The following is an 18,320-nucleotide window of genomic DNA, read 5'->3' as shown; positions in this document are numbered from 1 at the left end:
CAAATACCATAATTATTATTATTATTATAAACATCCAAATGTCCCAAACTAGAACTGCTAGACCCTTCTCCAGTTCCAGAGTCTGATAGAGCATTTGGCTTGAGGAAAATGGAAGGCAAATTCATTCAGATCATGGTTTGAATTATTTCACTCTTTTAACTATACTAAACATATGGAGTTCATACAAGCTCAATTTTAGGATGGTATCAGAATTTCACTGAGAAAAACACTATATGGCCTGAGTGAAAGAAGTGAAAGATGAAAGGTGATGTTGTTTCCTCTTGGTTTAAAATACAAATATCTCATACTGTGTCATAGGATCAGAGGAGAGGCATAAAATGGACCCACCTAAGAACGCAGTTTAACTGGTTTGAAGGCAGGTTTAGCCTTTTGGCTTTTATGATTTAGAACAAAATCTATTGTCCAGGAACAGTGTGTTTACCCTCACAAAAGTTATGAAGTCATTATCCATAGAAGCGGTGTGGTGTAATGGAAAGAGCACGGGCTTGGGAGTCAGAGGATTTGGGTTCTAATCCTGGCTCTGCCCCTTATCTGCTTTTGGACCTTGGGCAAGCCACTTAACCTCTCTGTGCCTCAGTTACCTCATCTGTAAAATGGGGATTAAGACTGTGAGCCCCACGTGGGACAACCTGATTACTTGTATCTACCTCAGTGCTTAGTACAGTGCTCTGCACACAGTAGGCGCTCAATAAATATGAATGAATGAGTGAAGTGCTTAACTAATACCATAATTATTATTATTATGTAGTCTAATCGCCTTATAAATAACTGATAGGCTTGAAAATTGGGCGAGTCTTCACTGTGGCTCTCCAAAATACACAGTTTGCGTTCATTCAGGGAACCGATCAATTGATCAACCCTATTTGTTGAGCGCTCACTATATGCAGAGCACCATACTAAACGGTTGGGAGAATATAGTAGGATAGAGTCAGTAGACGCGGTCCCTGCCCACAACGAATATACAGTCTAGAGAAAGCAAAGTTTATGGGGCTTCATAATATCAAATCAGGCTTAATTCTTCATGGACACATATTTCTTACTCTGTAGAGAATCTTCACTCAAGAAATATAGATGTTTTTGTCTAAAATTGCTTTAACCTAACTCCATGTTTTGCTGGCTTGAAGAATTTGGTGTTGCACATAAGCCATGTATATAACAAACTCCATCAGCAACCATGGCAACAACCCAGTCGGTCCCAGGCATTTAAAAATACTTTCCCTGGGTGAGTTAGTAATATTGAGCCCTGATTTTCAGCTCAAGCAGTGAGGGGGACCAGACTCAAACACTTTTGCCCAGAGAAAGAGAATATTCCCACCCATTCAACTACACGTCAGAGTACATGCCACGTGAATGCAAAACCCTCTGACATATTTCCAAATGGACGTGGCTAGATATGCCCAAGGTTCCTATTTTCTGATGTTCTGCTTATGGCGTAGCTTTGGCTACAATGCCTGTGCTAAAAAAGGCTTACTGGCGATCAACATCCTGCATCTAAAGCCTCAGATGTGATTGGAGACCAGCATTAACATGAAGAATCTGGAAAAGTGATGCAGAAAAACCTGCTGTGCCTGGAGAACAATCATTCTCACCATGCAGGGGCAAATACTGCCCGTTATTTCTTAAAGCACAATATTTTCAACTCTTATGAGAATGTTTTACTCCGATAAAATCCAATCCATTTTCATTATGTATTTAAGTATTTAACTGGTCACAGTTTTTTTCTTTTATCCTCATATTTTTTCTCCTTTTTGAGAAATTTCCTGTAGCTCTTGTTTTTTTCCTTTCCTTTAGAGTGTGCTCTGTCATTCAGCAGTCACAAAGTTCTACGTCTTTTTTCTGCCTCCAAGTTATTACTCTTCTCTACCCACCAGTGATCAAAATGTTCTATCCACTGCAGTCCCAGAACCTCCCCAACACATTTCTTTGCAGTTTGAGAAAAAAAATAGAATAGTCATAAAACTCCTCAAGGATCCTGACTAAAATATCACTAGAGAGTACTTAATCATAGTTAAACAAAGTTGTGGCCATCCCCCTGACAAATTCTCAACTTGAACAATAAAATAATTTCCCCAAGCAGAAACACTTTCTCCAAGAGGATTTAGGAAGCATCTTGCCATTCACACTAGCCTTTTTCACTTTCTGACCCTCAGAGTCAGAACTCTCTCATCCTTTTTGACTTGCCAGCATGTTTGGAAGTATACGAAACACTTTCTGAATTGATGAATCTCCGTGGTAGTAGGTTAAAAGAGTGACAAAAGGGGCTGTTACCTCCACAGCAGGAAAGGCCACTCCACCAGGAATAGTTCGAGATTAGCGTCTTTACTTTTCTTACAGACATCCCCCAGCCCAAAAGGATGGCACAGCCGATCTACTTCATTACAAAACTAGGGAAATTATAGAGCTATAATGCTTAATTGAGAAGTCATTTGTCATGCTTGCCTTCTTTGTTTATTTTTCAAAGCTTCTATTGAAGTTACTAAAAAATATCTTTTTTTTGCAGGCATTAACGTTGGGCCAGTAGTGGCGGGAGTCATTGGTGCCCGAAGACCACAGTATGATATCTGGGGAAACACTGTAAATGTTGCCAGCAGAATGGATAGTACTGGAGTGCAGGGGAAAATTCAGGTGAGCCAATTCTTGGTGGTTCGTACATATGAAATGCTATCTGGTTCAGACCAGAAATTCTGCCAGCCCTGAATTCTGTCCGTCGTTGGCACCAAAGATGTTTAGAGTTTTCTATCCTCGTCGTTAGAGAAGAGCCTCTTACAATCCCCAACTTTTCCCCAGTAACTCTCAGCTCCCAGGAAAATGTCTAAACAGCTCATGGTTCTTCTAAGGGAGACTTATGTGGCCTGGTAACTGATTCTCTGGAGAAGACACTAATGCTGGGAAAAGTCCAGGGAAAATGTGCAAGAGGAAGACCGGCAGCTAGATAGATAGAGACCACAACAATGATAATGAGAGAACCATTAGAAAGGTTGTGGAATATGGCAGAGGACAGGACATTCTGGAGAAAGTGTAGCCTTTGTTTTTCCAGTTTGAAGACTCGTTAATATTGTCAGTTAATGCTAGTATAAAAGTTACTTCATCCCCATAGCAATTTTAGTTGCCCTTTCCATATCTTCTCCAATTCTATAACTCTATTATGACCTTTTTAAATTGGAGTGATGAGGACTGCATGCAGTATTCCAGGTGTGGGTCTGTGATGGTTTTACATAGTGATAAAAAAATACGTTGTCTGTCTTGCTTCCGATCACATTCCTGACAGACCTTAGCATCCCATTGATTTCTTTTCTGAGTGGGAAATCTGTAAACGCCATGCCTATTTGACTGAACTCACCAAAGTGCAGCATCATGTTCAAATCAAATCATTGAATATTTATTGATCCCTCACTGTGTGCAGAACACTATACTGTCTACAGGGCTGATAGGCACTATCCCTGACCACGAGGAACATGTGGTCTACATGGGGTAGACAGACATTAAAATAAATCACAGAAAGGGGAAATAGGAGAGTATAAGAATACATATGTAAGTATTGTGGGGCTGGGGTACTTTCCAGAGCCTTAACACTAGCCTCTGAGTAGCCTTGGCAGAAAGACAAGATTAGTTACTAAAGGAGACATGATAAGAAAAAGAGAAAGAGACTCAACACAGTCAATGACTAATTAATTTCAGCTCTAATATTGTCTTACAGGCCCAAGCCAAAAAAAGAAGATTGGCCTACTTGACAATGCAAATAATTTTACAATGAGTTAATTAGCTTGACCCTCACCCAAGGGCAGCAAGCTATCGGAAGTATCATTTTCATGTCTTGACATGCCCTAATTTAGCGGTTTGGAAGAGAAAGGGATAAAGGCTCACCCGCATATTTAAGACTTGACAAAGGGATAAAGGCTCACCTGCATATTTAAGACTTGACACTATGTCGTTATGCAGTTACCCTAGGCTGGGTGCTTGTGGTTCATAGCTGGATGATCAGGCCTTGACAGAGGTATCGGGGGTTACTTTTGTTGACCAGCAGCTACTTCAGCCAGTCCTCCGGAGAGGAGATTGAGTGGAGTGCTCCACATACTCCTCTCTAGCCAGTGGGAGAGATTTTCAAGTAAAGGGGATAGGTCATCTTTTCTCCACTATGCCCAGAATGGGGGAGAAATAAAGCCCCCTTAGAATAATTTTCCAAAATGTTGCTGTCCTAAAACTCAATCCAATTGCTGAAGCCTAAGATTGGCTGTGAGTATCAGAATGGTCGCTTTTAGAGCGTACTTTCTTAACTTTTAATATTATTTCAATACCATCACAGATGCTCCTTAAAGTGATTTACATTTTCAAAGCCAGGGTCCATCTGAAAAGAATCCTCCTGTGTATCTTTTGTTGTTTGGATGTGGTTTGGATTATTTCCCTAGGTGTATTTTTATCAACCAATCTGTGCAAGCACTGTTCTAAGCAGTTGGCAAAGTACAGAGCGATAGAGTTAGTAGATATTTCCCTTGCCCTCCAAGAGAGCCTAGAGGAGGAGTTTACAGTGTAGGGGCATTTAGACTGTAGGCATTTAGACATGAATCCAAGGCAGTTACGTTTTTAAATGCCTCGGATTGATGAATAGTCTATGTGATTTCATTTACACTATAAAACTTTGTACATTTAACATTTTAGATTCATTCATTCATTCAGTCATATTTATTGAGCGCTTACTGTGTGCAGAGCATGGTACTAAGCATTTGGAAAGAACAATTCAGCCCAGAGAAAATCCCTGCCCACAATGGGCTCACATATTAGAAGGAGGAGACAGACATCAAAGCAAATAAACAGGCATCGATAGCATCAATATAAATAAATAAAATTATAGATATATATATACATCATTAGTATAAATGAATAGAATTATAAATATGTACAAATATACATAAGTGCTGTGGGATGGGGGTAGAGGAAAAGGAGCAAGTCGAGGCGATGGGGAAGGGAAGAGGAGCAGAGGAAAAGGGGGGCTTAGTCTAGGAAGGCCTCCTGGAGGAGGTGAGCCTTCAGCAGGGCTTTGAAGGGGGGAAGTGTGATCATTTACATATGGATTTGCTTTATGTATTCTATAACAAAAGCTAAATTTTCTGATTATCTTGTGTTTACTCCAGCATTTAGTATAGGTATATAATAAGTGCTTAACAAATACCACTGCGTGACTCAGTGGAAAGAGCACAGTCTTGGGAGTCAGAGGGTCATGGGTTCTAATTCTGGCTCCACCACTTGTCAGCTGTGTGACTTTGGGCAAGTCACTTCACTCCTCTGTGCCTCAGTTCCCTCATCTGTAAAATGGGGATTAAGACTGTGAGCTCCAAGTGGGGCAATCTGATCACCTTGTATCCCCCCCAGTGCTTAGAACAGTGCTTGGCACATAGTAAATGCTTAACAAATACCATCATCATTATTATTATTATTAATTTTCACTCTTAGAGATACAAAACTCTTAGGTTTCTGGAAGAATCATTTATCCACTTAGGTGGGTGGGATAAGTGATGACTTCACACAGTTTTCCCTTCCTATAACCACAATAAATATTCTTTGTATTATTTTTGCATAGCTAACTGCATTTAGTACAGTGCTCTGCACACATTAAATGCTCAGTAAATACCATTGATTGATTGGTTTTGGCTGGGAGGACACTAACAGAACCCGACACTCATCCAGACCATTTTATGAAGAGCAGAGGGCAGGGCTGAACCACTTGATTTACAAGCAATAATGGGGATGACATTTAATGAGTTCCCACTGGATATAAGTCAAGCAACACATTTCCTGTCCACAAACAGCTTATACTCTCATGGGGTACACAGACTTATCAACACTTGAAGGCAGTCCAAACAAATCATGAATTTATATCTAAGCACTTAGCAAACACCATAATTATCATAATACATTCATTCATTCAGTAGTATTTATTGAGCACTTACTATGTGCAGAGCACTGTACTAAGCGCTTGGAATGTACAATTCGGCAACAGATATTCATTCATTCAATGTAAGGTAATCAGGTTGTCCCACGTGAGGCTCACAGTCTTAATCCCCATTTTACAGATGAGGTAACTGAGGCCCAGAGTAGTGAAATGACTTGCCCAAAGTCATGCATCTGACAAGTGGCGGACCCGGGATTAGGACCCATGACTTCTGACTCCCAAGCCCATGTTCTTTCCACTAAGCCATGCTGCTTCTCTAAATAATGATGGTGTTTGTTAAGTGCATACTATGTGGCAAGGACTGTTCTAAGCACTAGGATAGATACAAGGTGATCAGGTTGTCCCATGTGGGCCTCAGAATCTTAATCCCCATTTTACAGATGAGGTAACTGAGGCACAGAGAAGGTAAGTGACTTGCTCGAAGTATCACGGCTGACAAGTAAGTCAAACCGACGACCTCTGATACCCAAGCCCGTGGTCTTTCCACTAAGCCTCGCTGAGGTACAGGGAATTTTAGTGACTGGCCCAAGGTCACCCAGCAGAAAAATGGCCAAATGTCAGTGTAAACCAAGGGAAAGGACAGGTTGTCACGGTCACATATTCTGCTAGAGAAGCATCCATACTCTCTGACCTTGTGCCCAACTGAATGAGATTTGAGGGGGCACTGACATGACACCCGCAGAGAAACCCTCCTGTACAGGCGCTCAGCATGGGAGCTTCATGAACGGACTGGATGAATCTGGTTCTTGAATGATTCTCATACTCTATCAGAACAGCTCTTGAGGGGACATGACCACTGTGCAGCTACCCCGTGGGCAAATGGGTTGGAGGTTTGGTTTCACCAAGCGGAAACACCAAGATTAGTCCAGTAAAAATGTTAAGTGAGGCCAAGCTGCTGCTGGAGACCATACATAAAGAATATTGGGCATGAATCCTTGACAGGAACTCTGATAAGAACAGAGCCCTGAGAAACAATGAAGAGCAGGCACAAGCCTGACAACAAAACTGGGTAAAGGAAAAAGTCTAAGTGCTGGGTAATCTATGGGTTGAAACAGCCAACCACGGAATTATTCTTCAGTCATCTTTCTCCTTCACCCTTCATATTCAGTCAGTCACCAGATCTTGTCGGTTTGCTCTTCACAACATCTGCAGAATCTGCCCCTTTCTCCAAACTGTTAGCCCGAACACTTTCCATTTTCCATCTTGGCTACTACATCAGCCTCCTGCCTCCGGTCTCTCCCCTCTCCAGTCTGTAGTTTGCTCTGCTATCTGGAACATTTTTTCTAGAAAAATAGTTCTGTGCATGTCTCCCCAGTCCTCAGAAACCTCCAGTGGTTCCCATCCATCTCTGCATTGAGCAGAAACTCTGCGTTGTCTGCTTTAAGTCAATCCATCAGCTCTCTCACAATTAATCAATAAGTGGGAACGATTGCAGATGGAAGTGGGGGACTACGAGAGAGTTGTGTCCATGGAGTTGCTATGGGTCGGAGACGACTTGACAGCGTAAGATAGAAGGTATTTGCTGAGTGCTTATTATGTGCAGAACACTGTACTAGGTGCATGGAAGATTTCCCTTCCCACAAGTAGCTTATGGTGTAGCGGGGAAGACAGGCATTCAAATATATTACAGATAGAGGAAATGTGAGAGTATAAAGATATGTACATGGTGCTGTGAGGCAGATCAAGTGTCCAGGTGATATATGGTGGGAGGCAGTGAAAAAGGAAAATGAGGGTCTAGTCAGGAAAGGCCTTTTAGAGGAAATGTGATTAAAGTAGGGCTTTGAAGGTGGGAAGAGTGATGGAACATGGTGTGTGAAAGGGAGAGAGTTCCAGGCCACAGAGAGGATTGTGGGCAAGGTGGCAAGACAGATAGAACTGAGGTATAGAGAGTAGTTTGGATTAAAGGAGCAAAGTATGTGGGCTGTATTGTAGTCGGAGATCAGTAAAGTTCAGTAAGAGGGAGAGGGCTGAGTAAGTGGTTCCATGCAGATGGTAGGGAGTTTCTGTTTTAAACAAACATGGGTAGGCAACCCTTGGAGGTTCTTGATGGGTGGGGAGATGTGGACTGAGAGTGCTTTCTGAAAAATCACCTGGACAGCGGAGTGAAGTGTGGACTTGAAAGGGGAGAGACAGAAGGCAGGAGGATGATTCGGTAGGGTGGGCTAGGATAAGTGCTCGGATCTGTACGGGAGCAGACTGGATGGAGAGGAGAGGGTGGATTCCGGAGATACTGTGAAGATAGAACAGACAGGATTTGGTAACAGATTAAATATGAGTGTTGAATGAGACAGAAAATGCCAAGGTTATTGACTTGTGAGACAGGGAGAGTGATCGTATTTTCATTGTTGGAAAAGTCAGGGGGAGGGCAAGGTTTGGGTGGGAAGAGGAGGAGTTCTGTTTTGGACATGTTAAATTTGAGGTGTTGGTGGGATCTCCAAACAGAGATATCCCCAAGGCAGGAGGAATTATGAGACTGCAGAGAAGGAGAGAAGTCAGGGCTTGGAGACGTAGATTGGGGAGCAGGAAATAGAAGGAGCCCCAGAACTGAGCCTTGATGGACTCCCACAGAAGGTGAAAGGCAGAGGAAGAGCAAGTGATCAAGACTGAGAAGGAGTGGCCAGAGAGGTAGGAAGGAAATGATAGTGTCGGTGAAGTCAAGGTCAAATATTGTTTCCAGGAGAAAGGGATGGTCTACAGCATAAAACGCAGCTGAGAGATCAAGAAGGATTAGGATAGAGTAGAAGCCATTGGATTTTTCATGAAGGCGGTCATTGGTGATCTTGAAGAGGAAGTTTCTGCGAGTGAAGGGAGCAGAAGCTAATTGGCAGGAGGTCAAGGAGGGAATTGGAGGAAGAAAAAACTTGCTTAAAGAGTTTGGAGACCAATGATAGGATGACGATGGGGTGATGATACCTGGAAAGTACCACTGAGTCAAGAGAGGGTTTCCTTATGATAGGGGATGAACGTATTTGGAAGCAGTGGCGATTGGAGAGTGAGTGGCTGAAGAGGAGGAATAAGGGATGGAGCAAGTGTTTTAATAAGGTTAAAGGAGGAGGGTTGGAAATATAGGTGGAGGGGATAGATTTTGAGAAGAGGAGGGAAATGACCTCTTGAGATACTGCTGGGAAGGATGGGAGAGTTGAGGAGGGTGGGAGTGGAGAGGTACAGGAAAGTTTTAGAGAGCTCGTGCCCAACGGTTTTAATTTTATTGATGAAATAGGTGGCATGGTCTTTAGGAACAAGAGATTGGGGAGGCGGAGGAATGGGGGTTTGAGGAGGGAGTTAAAAATCGGTAAGTAGCTGGCTGGGGATTTTTGAGGAGGGTGGAGAAATATTGTTGCTGGGTGGTGGAGAGGGCAGAATTAAAGCAGGTGAGGATGAATCTATCTAAAAGCAGCCTGATGTTTGGATTTCCACCAACAGCACTCTAGAGCTCAAGGACAAGAGTGGAGGAAGTGTACTGTGGACATAATTCAGGGCTGCAGGTAGGTGGTCTGGCGAAAGCACAGATGAACAAGGGAGTTGAATTCAGTGGAGCGGGAGGAGTTGAGGGCATGGATTTGTGTGTTAAGACAAGGTAGGTTGGTTATGAAGACCAAGTGAGGTATGATGACTTTAGAAAATTGGAAGGTGTTGAGAGATCGGAGGTCTCTTTGGGGAAACAGAATAAGATTGTGGGGAAGGGGTGTGTTAGTCCACACACTTTCTTCCTCTAATGTTATCCCACTCTCATCTCACTTGCCATTATTCCCTTGCTCACATTTTCCTTCCTGCCTGGAACTCCCACTTTCCTACTCTCTCCATTTTCAAAGCCTCGCTAAAATCACATCTGCTCCAGGAAGCCTTACCTGCCCTACAACATTTCTCTCCCTAATGCTTCTGTTACCTGATTGCTTGAGTTTTTACCCCCTAAGAATTTATGGTACTCCCCCTACACTATCCCTTGCCCTCTCAGCATGTATGTCCATTTGTTTTTACTCAGTTCCTTCCCCTACCTGTAATTTCTTTTCATGTCTGCCTCCCCTACTCTCTCAAGTGTTGTTCTGAGTAAACACTTAGTAGAAACCAATGATCGACTGATTGATTGACGTCCCCTGGAGCTAATCCCCGCCTAAGGCCGATGCATCACACCATTGGCCGGGAATGCTGTAGTCCTGGATAGGTTGGGCTGAACATTTCAAAAAAATTTGCCCATTCAGTCTCATATACTCGTATAAGGGCTGCAGAGAGACATCCTCCTTGTTTTGAAGACTCTGAAGTCAAACTTCAATAGGAAAAGCCACTGTTTCAAACAACATTCCTGTACGAGTAGCACAGATACAAACTCACTAGAAAGTTTAGCAATCCGCTGCACACTAATTTGTAGTGGGAAGAGATGAACTTAGCTATTAAAAAAATGCACACATTTTACATCTCTATAAAATGAAGATTCATCGTGCCTAATGTGATGATCACTGTGGGACATCTCTCCTGATCACCACTGGGAAGAATCTAACCCGGTACCAGCTGATGGATACAATACTTCCTGAGAGCCGGGGCCAACGTAATATAACTGACATGATCTCAGCTGTTGAACTGCTGCAGGGAAAAAGTAGTAACAGGATTTGTATGTGGCTTTCATTGACCTCACAAAGCTTTCATCTCATTAAATCATAATGGCCAGTGGGATGCTCTTTGTGAGTCTGGCCGTCTGGAGAAATTTGGTAACGTCACAAGGTTGCTCCACAATGGAATGCTGCCAGAGTTCTGGATCTAGACAACATCGCAACACCCTCTGGTTTAACAAATAGTGTCAACAAAGGCTGCATTCTCGCCCCGACATTCATCACCCTAATATTCACCATCGTGCCGACTAGTGTATCCAGAAGGATGGAATTTGAGTTTTATGTACAGTGTCGTTTAGGTGGTAGATTCTTGGATTAGAAACAACTCCATATGAAGACAAAAGTGGGAAAGACCAATCTTTGAGCTATTATTCATTGATGGTTGCGCCCTAATGACCAGCATATGTCCAGACAGAAATAGCATGAGAAGCAGCGTGGCCTAGTGGAAAGAGCACGGACCTGGGAGTCAGAGGATTGTAATGCTGGCTCTGCCACTTGTCTGCTGTGTGACCTTGAGCAAGTCACTCAACCTCTCTGGGTGTCATTTATCTTAGCTGTAAAATGGGGGTTAAGACTGTGAGCCCGATATAGGACAGAGACTGTCCAATCTGATCATCTTGTATCTACCTCAACACTCAGTACATTTTCTGCCACATAGTAAGAGCTTAATACCAGAAAAAAAACAGTAAATTGCTCACTGAGTGATTTGTGTGAGTTAATAGTCAGATATGTACATAAGTAGTTTATTCATTTCTATTAGTGTCTATCTCGCCTCTACCTCCCCCCCCTTCACCCCCAGGACTGTAAGCTCGTAGTGGGTAGGGAATGTGTCTATTTTATTGTTATAAAGTGCTCTGCACAGAGTAAGCGCTTACTAAATATGATTGAATGAATGAATGAATGAATGAATGAATGAATGAATGAATGAATGAAAAGTGCTATGGAGCTGGGGTGGTGGCGATGAAAGGGAGCAAGTCAGGGAGATACAAGGAAGTGGGAGAAGAGGGCTTAGTCAGGGAAGGCCTCTTGGAGGAGATGTGCCTTCAATAAGGTTTTGAAGCTGGAGTAATAATAATAATAATGTTGGTATTTATTAAGCGCTTACTATGTGCAGAGCACTGTTCTAAGTGCTGGGGTAGATACAGGGTAATCAGGTTGTCCCACATGAAGCTCACAGTCTTCATCCCCATTTTATAGATGAGGTAACTGAGGCACAGAGAAGTGAAGTGACTTGCCTACAGTCACACAGCTGACAAGCGGCGGAGCTGGGATTCGAACCCATGATCTCTGACTCCCAAGCCTGGGCTCTTTCCACTGAGCCACGCTGCTAGAGTCATCATCTGTAGGGAAGGAGGAGGGAGGGTGTTCCAGGCCTGAGGCAGGACGTGGACAAGAGGTTTGTGGCGAGATAGATGAGATGGAGGTACAGTGAGAAGGTTAGCTTTAGAGAAGCAAAGTGTGTGGGCCAGGTTGTTATAGGAGCGTCGTGTGGTGAAATAGGAGGGGGCAAGGTCATTGAGTGTTTTGAAGCCACTGGTGAGGAGATTCTGTTTGAGGTGGACGGGCAACCAGCTTCTGGCTCAGTGCTATCCATTGATGGTGACCAGCTCTGTCACACTGTCAAAATATTCTGCTCTTTGGACCGCATGCCTTGGCAAAATGCTGCTGTTGATGATGCCATCTCAATTCACACCAGGAGGGTTAAATGGAGCATTTGGAAAGGTAGAACATGGGTTCTGGAAGGAAGAGAGGGTCAGCCTGAAGACAGAGATAGATGGCTATGGAGATGTTGGAATCCCCAAATAGTTTTATGGTTGCTAGTTATAAAGAGTGTGCTGCTGGCATATAAAACAGCTTGACCGGTCCCATCTGTGCTATCTGAGGTGGATAACAGATGTTAATTAATTGATTAATGATGGCTTTCCTTACTCTGTGCTATCTGAGGTGGATTACAGATATTAATTAATTAATTAATGGTGGCATTCCTAACTCTGGCCTGGATCGCCCTCCCTCCTCAAACCTACCAAACAATTACTCTTGCCCACTTCAAAGCCCTACTGAAAGTGCACCGGCTCCCAGACTAAGTTGCCTTTTCCTCAGCTCCCCCTCCCTTCTGCATCACCTCGACTCACTCCCTTTGGTCCCCCTGCATCCCAAAATACCCCATAGCACTTATGTATATAAGTATATATCTATAATTCTATTTATTTCTACTGATGCCTGTTTACTTGTTTTGATGTCTGTCCTCCCCCTCTGGATTGCGAGCCTGTTGTTGGCAGGGATTGTCTCTCTTTATTGCTGTATTATGCTTTCCAAGTACTTAGTACAGAGCTCTGCGCACAGTAAGTGCTCAATAAATTCGATTGAATGAATGAATGAGTGAATCCCTCCTCAGGTTGGGTCTGAACAGATCTCAGCCCTGGGAAAGACCTGAAGGAGCCCTATTACCTAGATTATCATAATAATAATAATTATGGTATTTGTTAGGCGCTTACTATGTGCAAAACACTGTTATAAGTGCTGGGGTTGACATCAGGTTGTCCCACGTGGGGCTCACAGTCTTAATCCCCATTTTACAGATGAGGTAACTGAGGCATAGAGAAGTTAAGTGACTTACCCAAAGTCACCCAGCTGTTAAGTGTCATCCTCCGGGCTTTGAGCCACAGAGCCACTCTGAGCCAGGGAGGAGGAGATGATCTGTCCTCAAGTCCCAACCCCCAACCCTCCAAATCAGTTTTGAGTATCCTGATCCAACCCTGTTCTGGGCCTGGGCCTTCAGAATCCTTAATTCAACCCTGTCTTCTTAGAATTGGAAAGATGAAAAACTGGGTAGAAATGGTGCTCGTGCATTAACTCCAGATAACAATTGATTCTCTGCCGACAGGTGACTGAAGAAGTTCATAGACTCTTAAGAAGATGCAGCTACGAGTTTACCTGCAGAGGAAAAGTCAGTGTCAAAGGAAAAGGTGAAATGTTGACCTATTTTCTGGAAGGAAAGAAAAATGGAATCAATTCTCAAACCAGGTCTTTAAACTTAGAACGCAAAACGTATCCTTGTGGGAGAGCAAACACTCAAACAGAATTGGGCACAAGCTGTCCTTCGGTTTCATCGGTAGTTAGTTTTACAGTAAAAGCGGGTACTGGAGCTCTGCAAGCGTCAAGCACCCAGACCAATCAAACACTCCATTACCTTCCTTCTGAGCCAGTGGTAAAAGCATAGAATAGAGTAAATTTTATTGTTCCATTTGAAATGAAGTGTGAGAGCAACGTTGCCTGAATTCTCAGCGGGGGTTCGAGGTCATAAGCTCTGACATCAATCAAGGATCACTCCAACCCAACCAAAGAGAACCTGGGATCTTATGTCATAACACTCCTGGATCAGAAACAATAAGGGCTAAGATTTTTGTTAGGAAATGTATGATACAAATTTTATCAAAATAAGAAATATTATCTGGGCTTTTTTAAAGGGTAACTGATATAAGTGAAGGGAGCGTGCGAGGGAGAATCTGGGAGATGATAGTGTAAGATTACATAAACACCTATGTAATCACAATAGACTACGGAGACGTAGAGATTTATGGAGATGAGAAATAATAGGCATAAGAGAAATAGTGATTTAAGAAAGTTTCTTCTCCTGCTATGATTTCCAGCATCATCGGTGCTACGTCTAGCAGAGTAACTTCGAAGGAGTCAGGATTTAGAAGCATTTTGGGGTCATGACTAGAATGATGACATCCTTGCTTGCTGAGCTGAGGAGATCAAACGAACAATATTGGAGTAAGCCAATTAGCAGACAGCTGCACTTGCTTATTGTAACTTGCTGATTCCAACATTAGAAAACATCCAGTTAGCAGTATGGTAACGAAAAAAGATAAAGTTAGACAAAATAAGTCCCGGACTCCGGGCCTTTATGTCATATTGACAAGTGCTCGGCTGGATATTGTTCATTTGTTACCTCGAGGTGGAAGATGGACCCGAAAGAAGTAAAAGATTATACGAGGAGCTTTATGCTCAGAAGACTTACAAATCGTCTTCATTTGCTTTATGAACAGACCGAGGGTGATGGTTAGTATGAGAAAATCCTGCACATGAATCCAGAGTCTTACCCTTCAAGCCCATCCTCTGGTTTTTACCCTGAGAAATGGCTGTAGAATTGAGGAGGGGATTTTCCCAAGGAAGTTTTGGGAGGAGAGGCAGGGAGACCCAGCTTGGGTAAGAATGATAGCTGAGAGACTCAGGAAGACTAGCAAGGACCTGAGTAAGGTAGAATTGGGCTCTATTTTGCGGGCTTTCTCCCTAAAATTCCTTGCTTGCTTTGCACTTTCTTACTCCAGCGCGAAGCATTCTGATGGCTTCGATTAACTGGATAAGGCTCTCTGAGGTCGTTCTTTCCCGGCCACCTTTTATTCTATCACCACAGTGGCTGCCTTAATCTTGGGCGTAGCTCTCAGGAGCAAGATTCTCTCCCCTAATACCACTTAGCTATCACTCTTTAACAGGACCCTTAGTACGGTTTTGAATACTTTAATCTATTCAGCATCTTCAGAAGGTGTTTTCCCTTTAAAAGCTAGAAATTCGGGTTCTTTGAAATTCCTAAAGGTTCTGCTTCCCTTTTTCAAATGGACTTTACTGTTAAAGTAACTTTGTTTGGCCAATGAAATCTTTTTTCTGCCATTTTGCTTCTTATGCAACCTAAAAAATACATCTTTAAAATCATAAGTATAATTGTTAAAAGTTAATAAGGTGGCGAGCCTGATTTCTCAATGTTTTAATATAACAACTCTTAAGTCCCTGTGGGTTTCACGGTACATTAAAAAACAGAAAAAACACAATTTTAGGAAATGTATTTTAGCCACTGTCTTGTGGGCCTAGCATGCCTGCTGCTTCTGGGCAGATTGGCTCAGTTTTTAAAATATTTTTTTGCCCAGATAATAACACTCAATCTTGAAGTTATAGAAAACCTAAAATCTACTGTAAAAAGTGATCATGCTTTAGACCTTGTTGAACCCTATGATTCCATATTTTAAGTGTGAGGTTGAGAACAAGCTGGTGTTTTTTCACTAATATTTGAAACATCTCAAATATTAAGGGAAAAAATGGAAAATTCCAATGATACTCATCCAGTTTTCCTTCAGGACCTTCCAGAACCACCTTGGTCAATCTTGAATCCCAGCTATCTTTTCCCAACTGTTCTCCCTCACTTCCTATTTGATCATTTACATAAAGTAGGACAATCAAGAGTTAGGAAATAGTTGTGAGATGAAATGAAACTTTGTAAAGCTGTGGGAAAGTTTGCTTGCCCAGGAGGGCCTTTCCTGGGAAGTGGGTTTTTTTTTTTTGTTTAATGCATCTGCTCTCCTCCCCATTGTCAGTGACCGGAGCACCCAAGAGCTAACTTTCATGAGCTAACTATTTCAAATCAAATTTAATAGCTAGGCCATGTCTAGGCCATGTCTAGGCTAGAAATTCTCTAGGAAAAAACACAATACCTTTATATTGTGCAAAAATTTTATTTAGAAGGCCACAGGATGCATCTATCTCTGAGAATTATTGCACTGGGTTGTATTGCTTGGGCTGAATCGGTTTTTTCTTTAATATGTGTGTGATATAGCCCCCATTTTTACATCTGGCAGTTGTGGAATTCAAAGGGCAACTGGAAAAACTTCCCTTAACTGTACTGATTTTTCTTGAAATAGTTCCTAGATGAAGAAAGCCTCCAGTAGAACAGATTTCATTTGTAGCAAGGCATTTTCAGAATATGTTAAGCATAAGCACAGTGTTGCACATCAGATTGAAATTTTCTCTTCTCAGTATTCAGAATGATACCCTCGTCGTCATTCAAACAGCCAGAATCGGAGAACTCGAGGCAACTTTCAGTCCTTTCCCTTTTCTCTTGCTCTTTTTGTGATAAGTAGCAAACTGTTCCTCTTACCTTTCCACTGAGTTTTTGCCTTTAAGATTACAAGTTGACATAGATGCCTCCAACTATTTCCCGCTATGTCAAATGGAAAGCAATTTAATTGAGTAAGTCAATGTTTAAAATATTCCAAACTCTTCATTGAAGAGCCATTCCTTGTTGCCATTCCTTAACTACAGGCATATAATATTAGTCTTAACTCCTCCTGAGTTTGAGAAGACACGGAATCCGATTTCTTTAAATATCTTTCTTGTTTTACCGGCACAATAGCTACGGAGCACGACAAGCGCTGTGGAACATCACTTTGAGGAAAGAAAGGTCCAGTTCTTCCCTGAACATGAGCCACATTCCAGGTGTAAATTAGACTCTCATGAATGCAGCATTAATTCACTTTAGTTCACGGTATTTCAGGACACTAAATGGTAAGCAGTCTGAAAGAGTTAATGCAGATTCTACAGGTGCCAAATATCCCCTCAGGTGGTAGTTTTCACACTGGGGAGATCAGGCATGATTCTGTCCCCCGAGGGCAGGGATCATGTCTACCAACTCTGCTGTACACTCCCAAGCACTTTGAACAGTGCTCTGCACGCGGTAAGCACTCAATGAATACCATGGGTTGATTGGTTGATGTTCTCCCATCTCACAGGCCCAAATACCCACAACCTCATTTTTGACTTTTTGTGCTGTTCCGGAGTACAGGAAAGAGTTGGTCCCCTGAAAATATGTCATTCTCAATAACTGGATGCACCAGTAAGCAATTTGTAAAAATATTTGGATTCTTAGGATTACTTGCTTGTAGCTGACAGGAGTAAACCTGTCCTTCATAATTACTCATTTCAAATTCTATACATTTCCAATCGGGAGAGAGAGCACTATTTAGCCATAATGTTCTTTCAAGTTTTGTATTGCAGTGATAAGCAACATTTTTTTAATTTGTGATAAAACTGTATTATATTTGCCTTATTTATTTTTAAATGTGTACAGTGTCAATGTACAATGTTGGCCTTTCATGTACTATTCACTTTAAAGGACTTATTGTAAGACTTTTGTAAATACTTTGCCTATTAAGAGTTACTGCATGTACACATGTACAAAAATCATGTGAAAGGCACAATTTTTATCAGAATGTCAATGGTTTTTATAACAGATTTTACATGTGCATGAAGACTATGAGCCCTTCGAAGATGGCCGTCCTTTATTCTTCTTTTGACAAGCTACTGCATGCCACTCATGCCTGACTTCAGTAACCCGACAAAATAGAACATACAAGTAAAATGCTACGTGTTTGGGCATATCACTTTGACACAGTTTTTCCCCCTAAGTGCATGCGAATCCAACAGAGTAACTCAAAATGAAGACACTAACCAAGAAGAGAGCTATAGCCAAATGACCACATTTTGCCAAAAACAGTAACATAGGATCCATATTATTTCAAGTGCAAAATCCATCTATGCTACCTTTATGCCTTCAATCATTAGATGCAAAAACTTGTACTCGCACTATAATACACAAGTGAATGGAAATACTAATTACCCAATGACCGAAGTTTTGTAAACATTCGAGATGAGACAGTGGCTTCGTCCTTTGACCATCTCAAAGAAGGAAGTAATAACATTCTCCAAGTAAGTTTTTTTCTTGATGAGGTGACAATTGTTAGGTCTCAAATACACAACAGAAACATTTTGCATATGCGTACACACACGTGCTGCTGACGGGATGTACGCTGGGACAAATTCTGGCTTTCAGTAAGCACAGATCCCCTTGAATTCAGTAAGAATTTGCCTGAGTTCAAAATCTGGATCAGAGCCTTCATTTTTTAGCCTCGTATCTG

General features: G+C 42.1%; 1 protein-coding gene across 1 annotated transcript in view; it reads left to right on the top strand.

Annotated features, from left to right (window-relative positions):
* Positions 1-17,084, top strand: part of ADCY1 (adenylate cyclase 1) — a 333,336-nt gene extending 316,252 nt beyond the window's left edge. Inside the window, 3 exon segments of the mRNA XM_029062682.2 lie at positions 2,522-2,646; positions 13,457-13,620; positions 16,683-17,084. Of these exon segments, the coding sequence (XP_028918515.1) occupies positions 2,522-2,646; positions 13,457-13,620; positions 16,683-16,698 (305 nt within the window). The 3' untranslated portion in view covers positions 16,699-17,084.
* The last annotated feature ends 1,236 nt before the right edge of the window (positions 17,085-18,320 follow it).

This window comes from Ornithorhynchus anatinus, chromosome 4, assembly GCF_004115215.2.
Source record: "Ornithorhynchus anatinus isolate Pmale09 chromosome 4, mOrnAna1.pri.v4, whole genome shotgun sequence".
NCBI lineage: Eukaryota > Metazoa > Chordata > Mammalia > Monotremata > Ornithorhynchidae > Ornithorhynchus > Ornithorhynchus anatinus.
The sequence above is the reverse complement of the archived record's forward strand: the minus strand, read 5'-3'. Positions and strand labels throughout refer to the sequence as shown.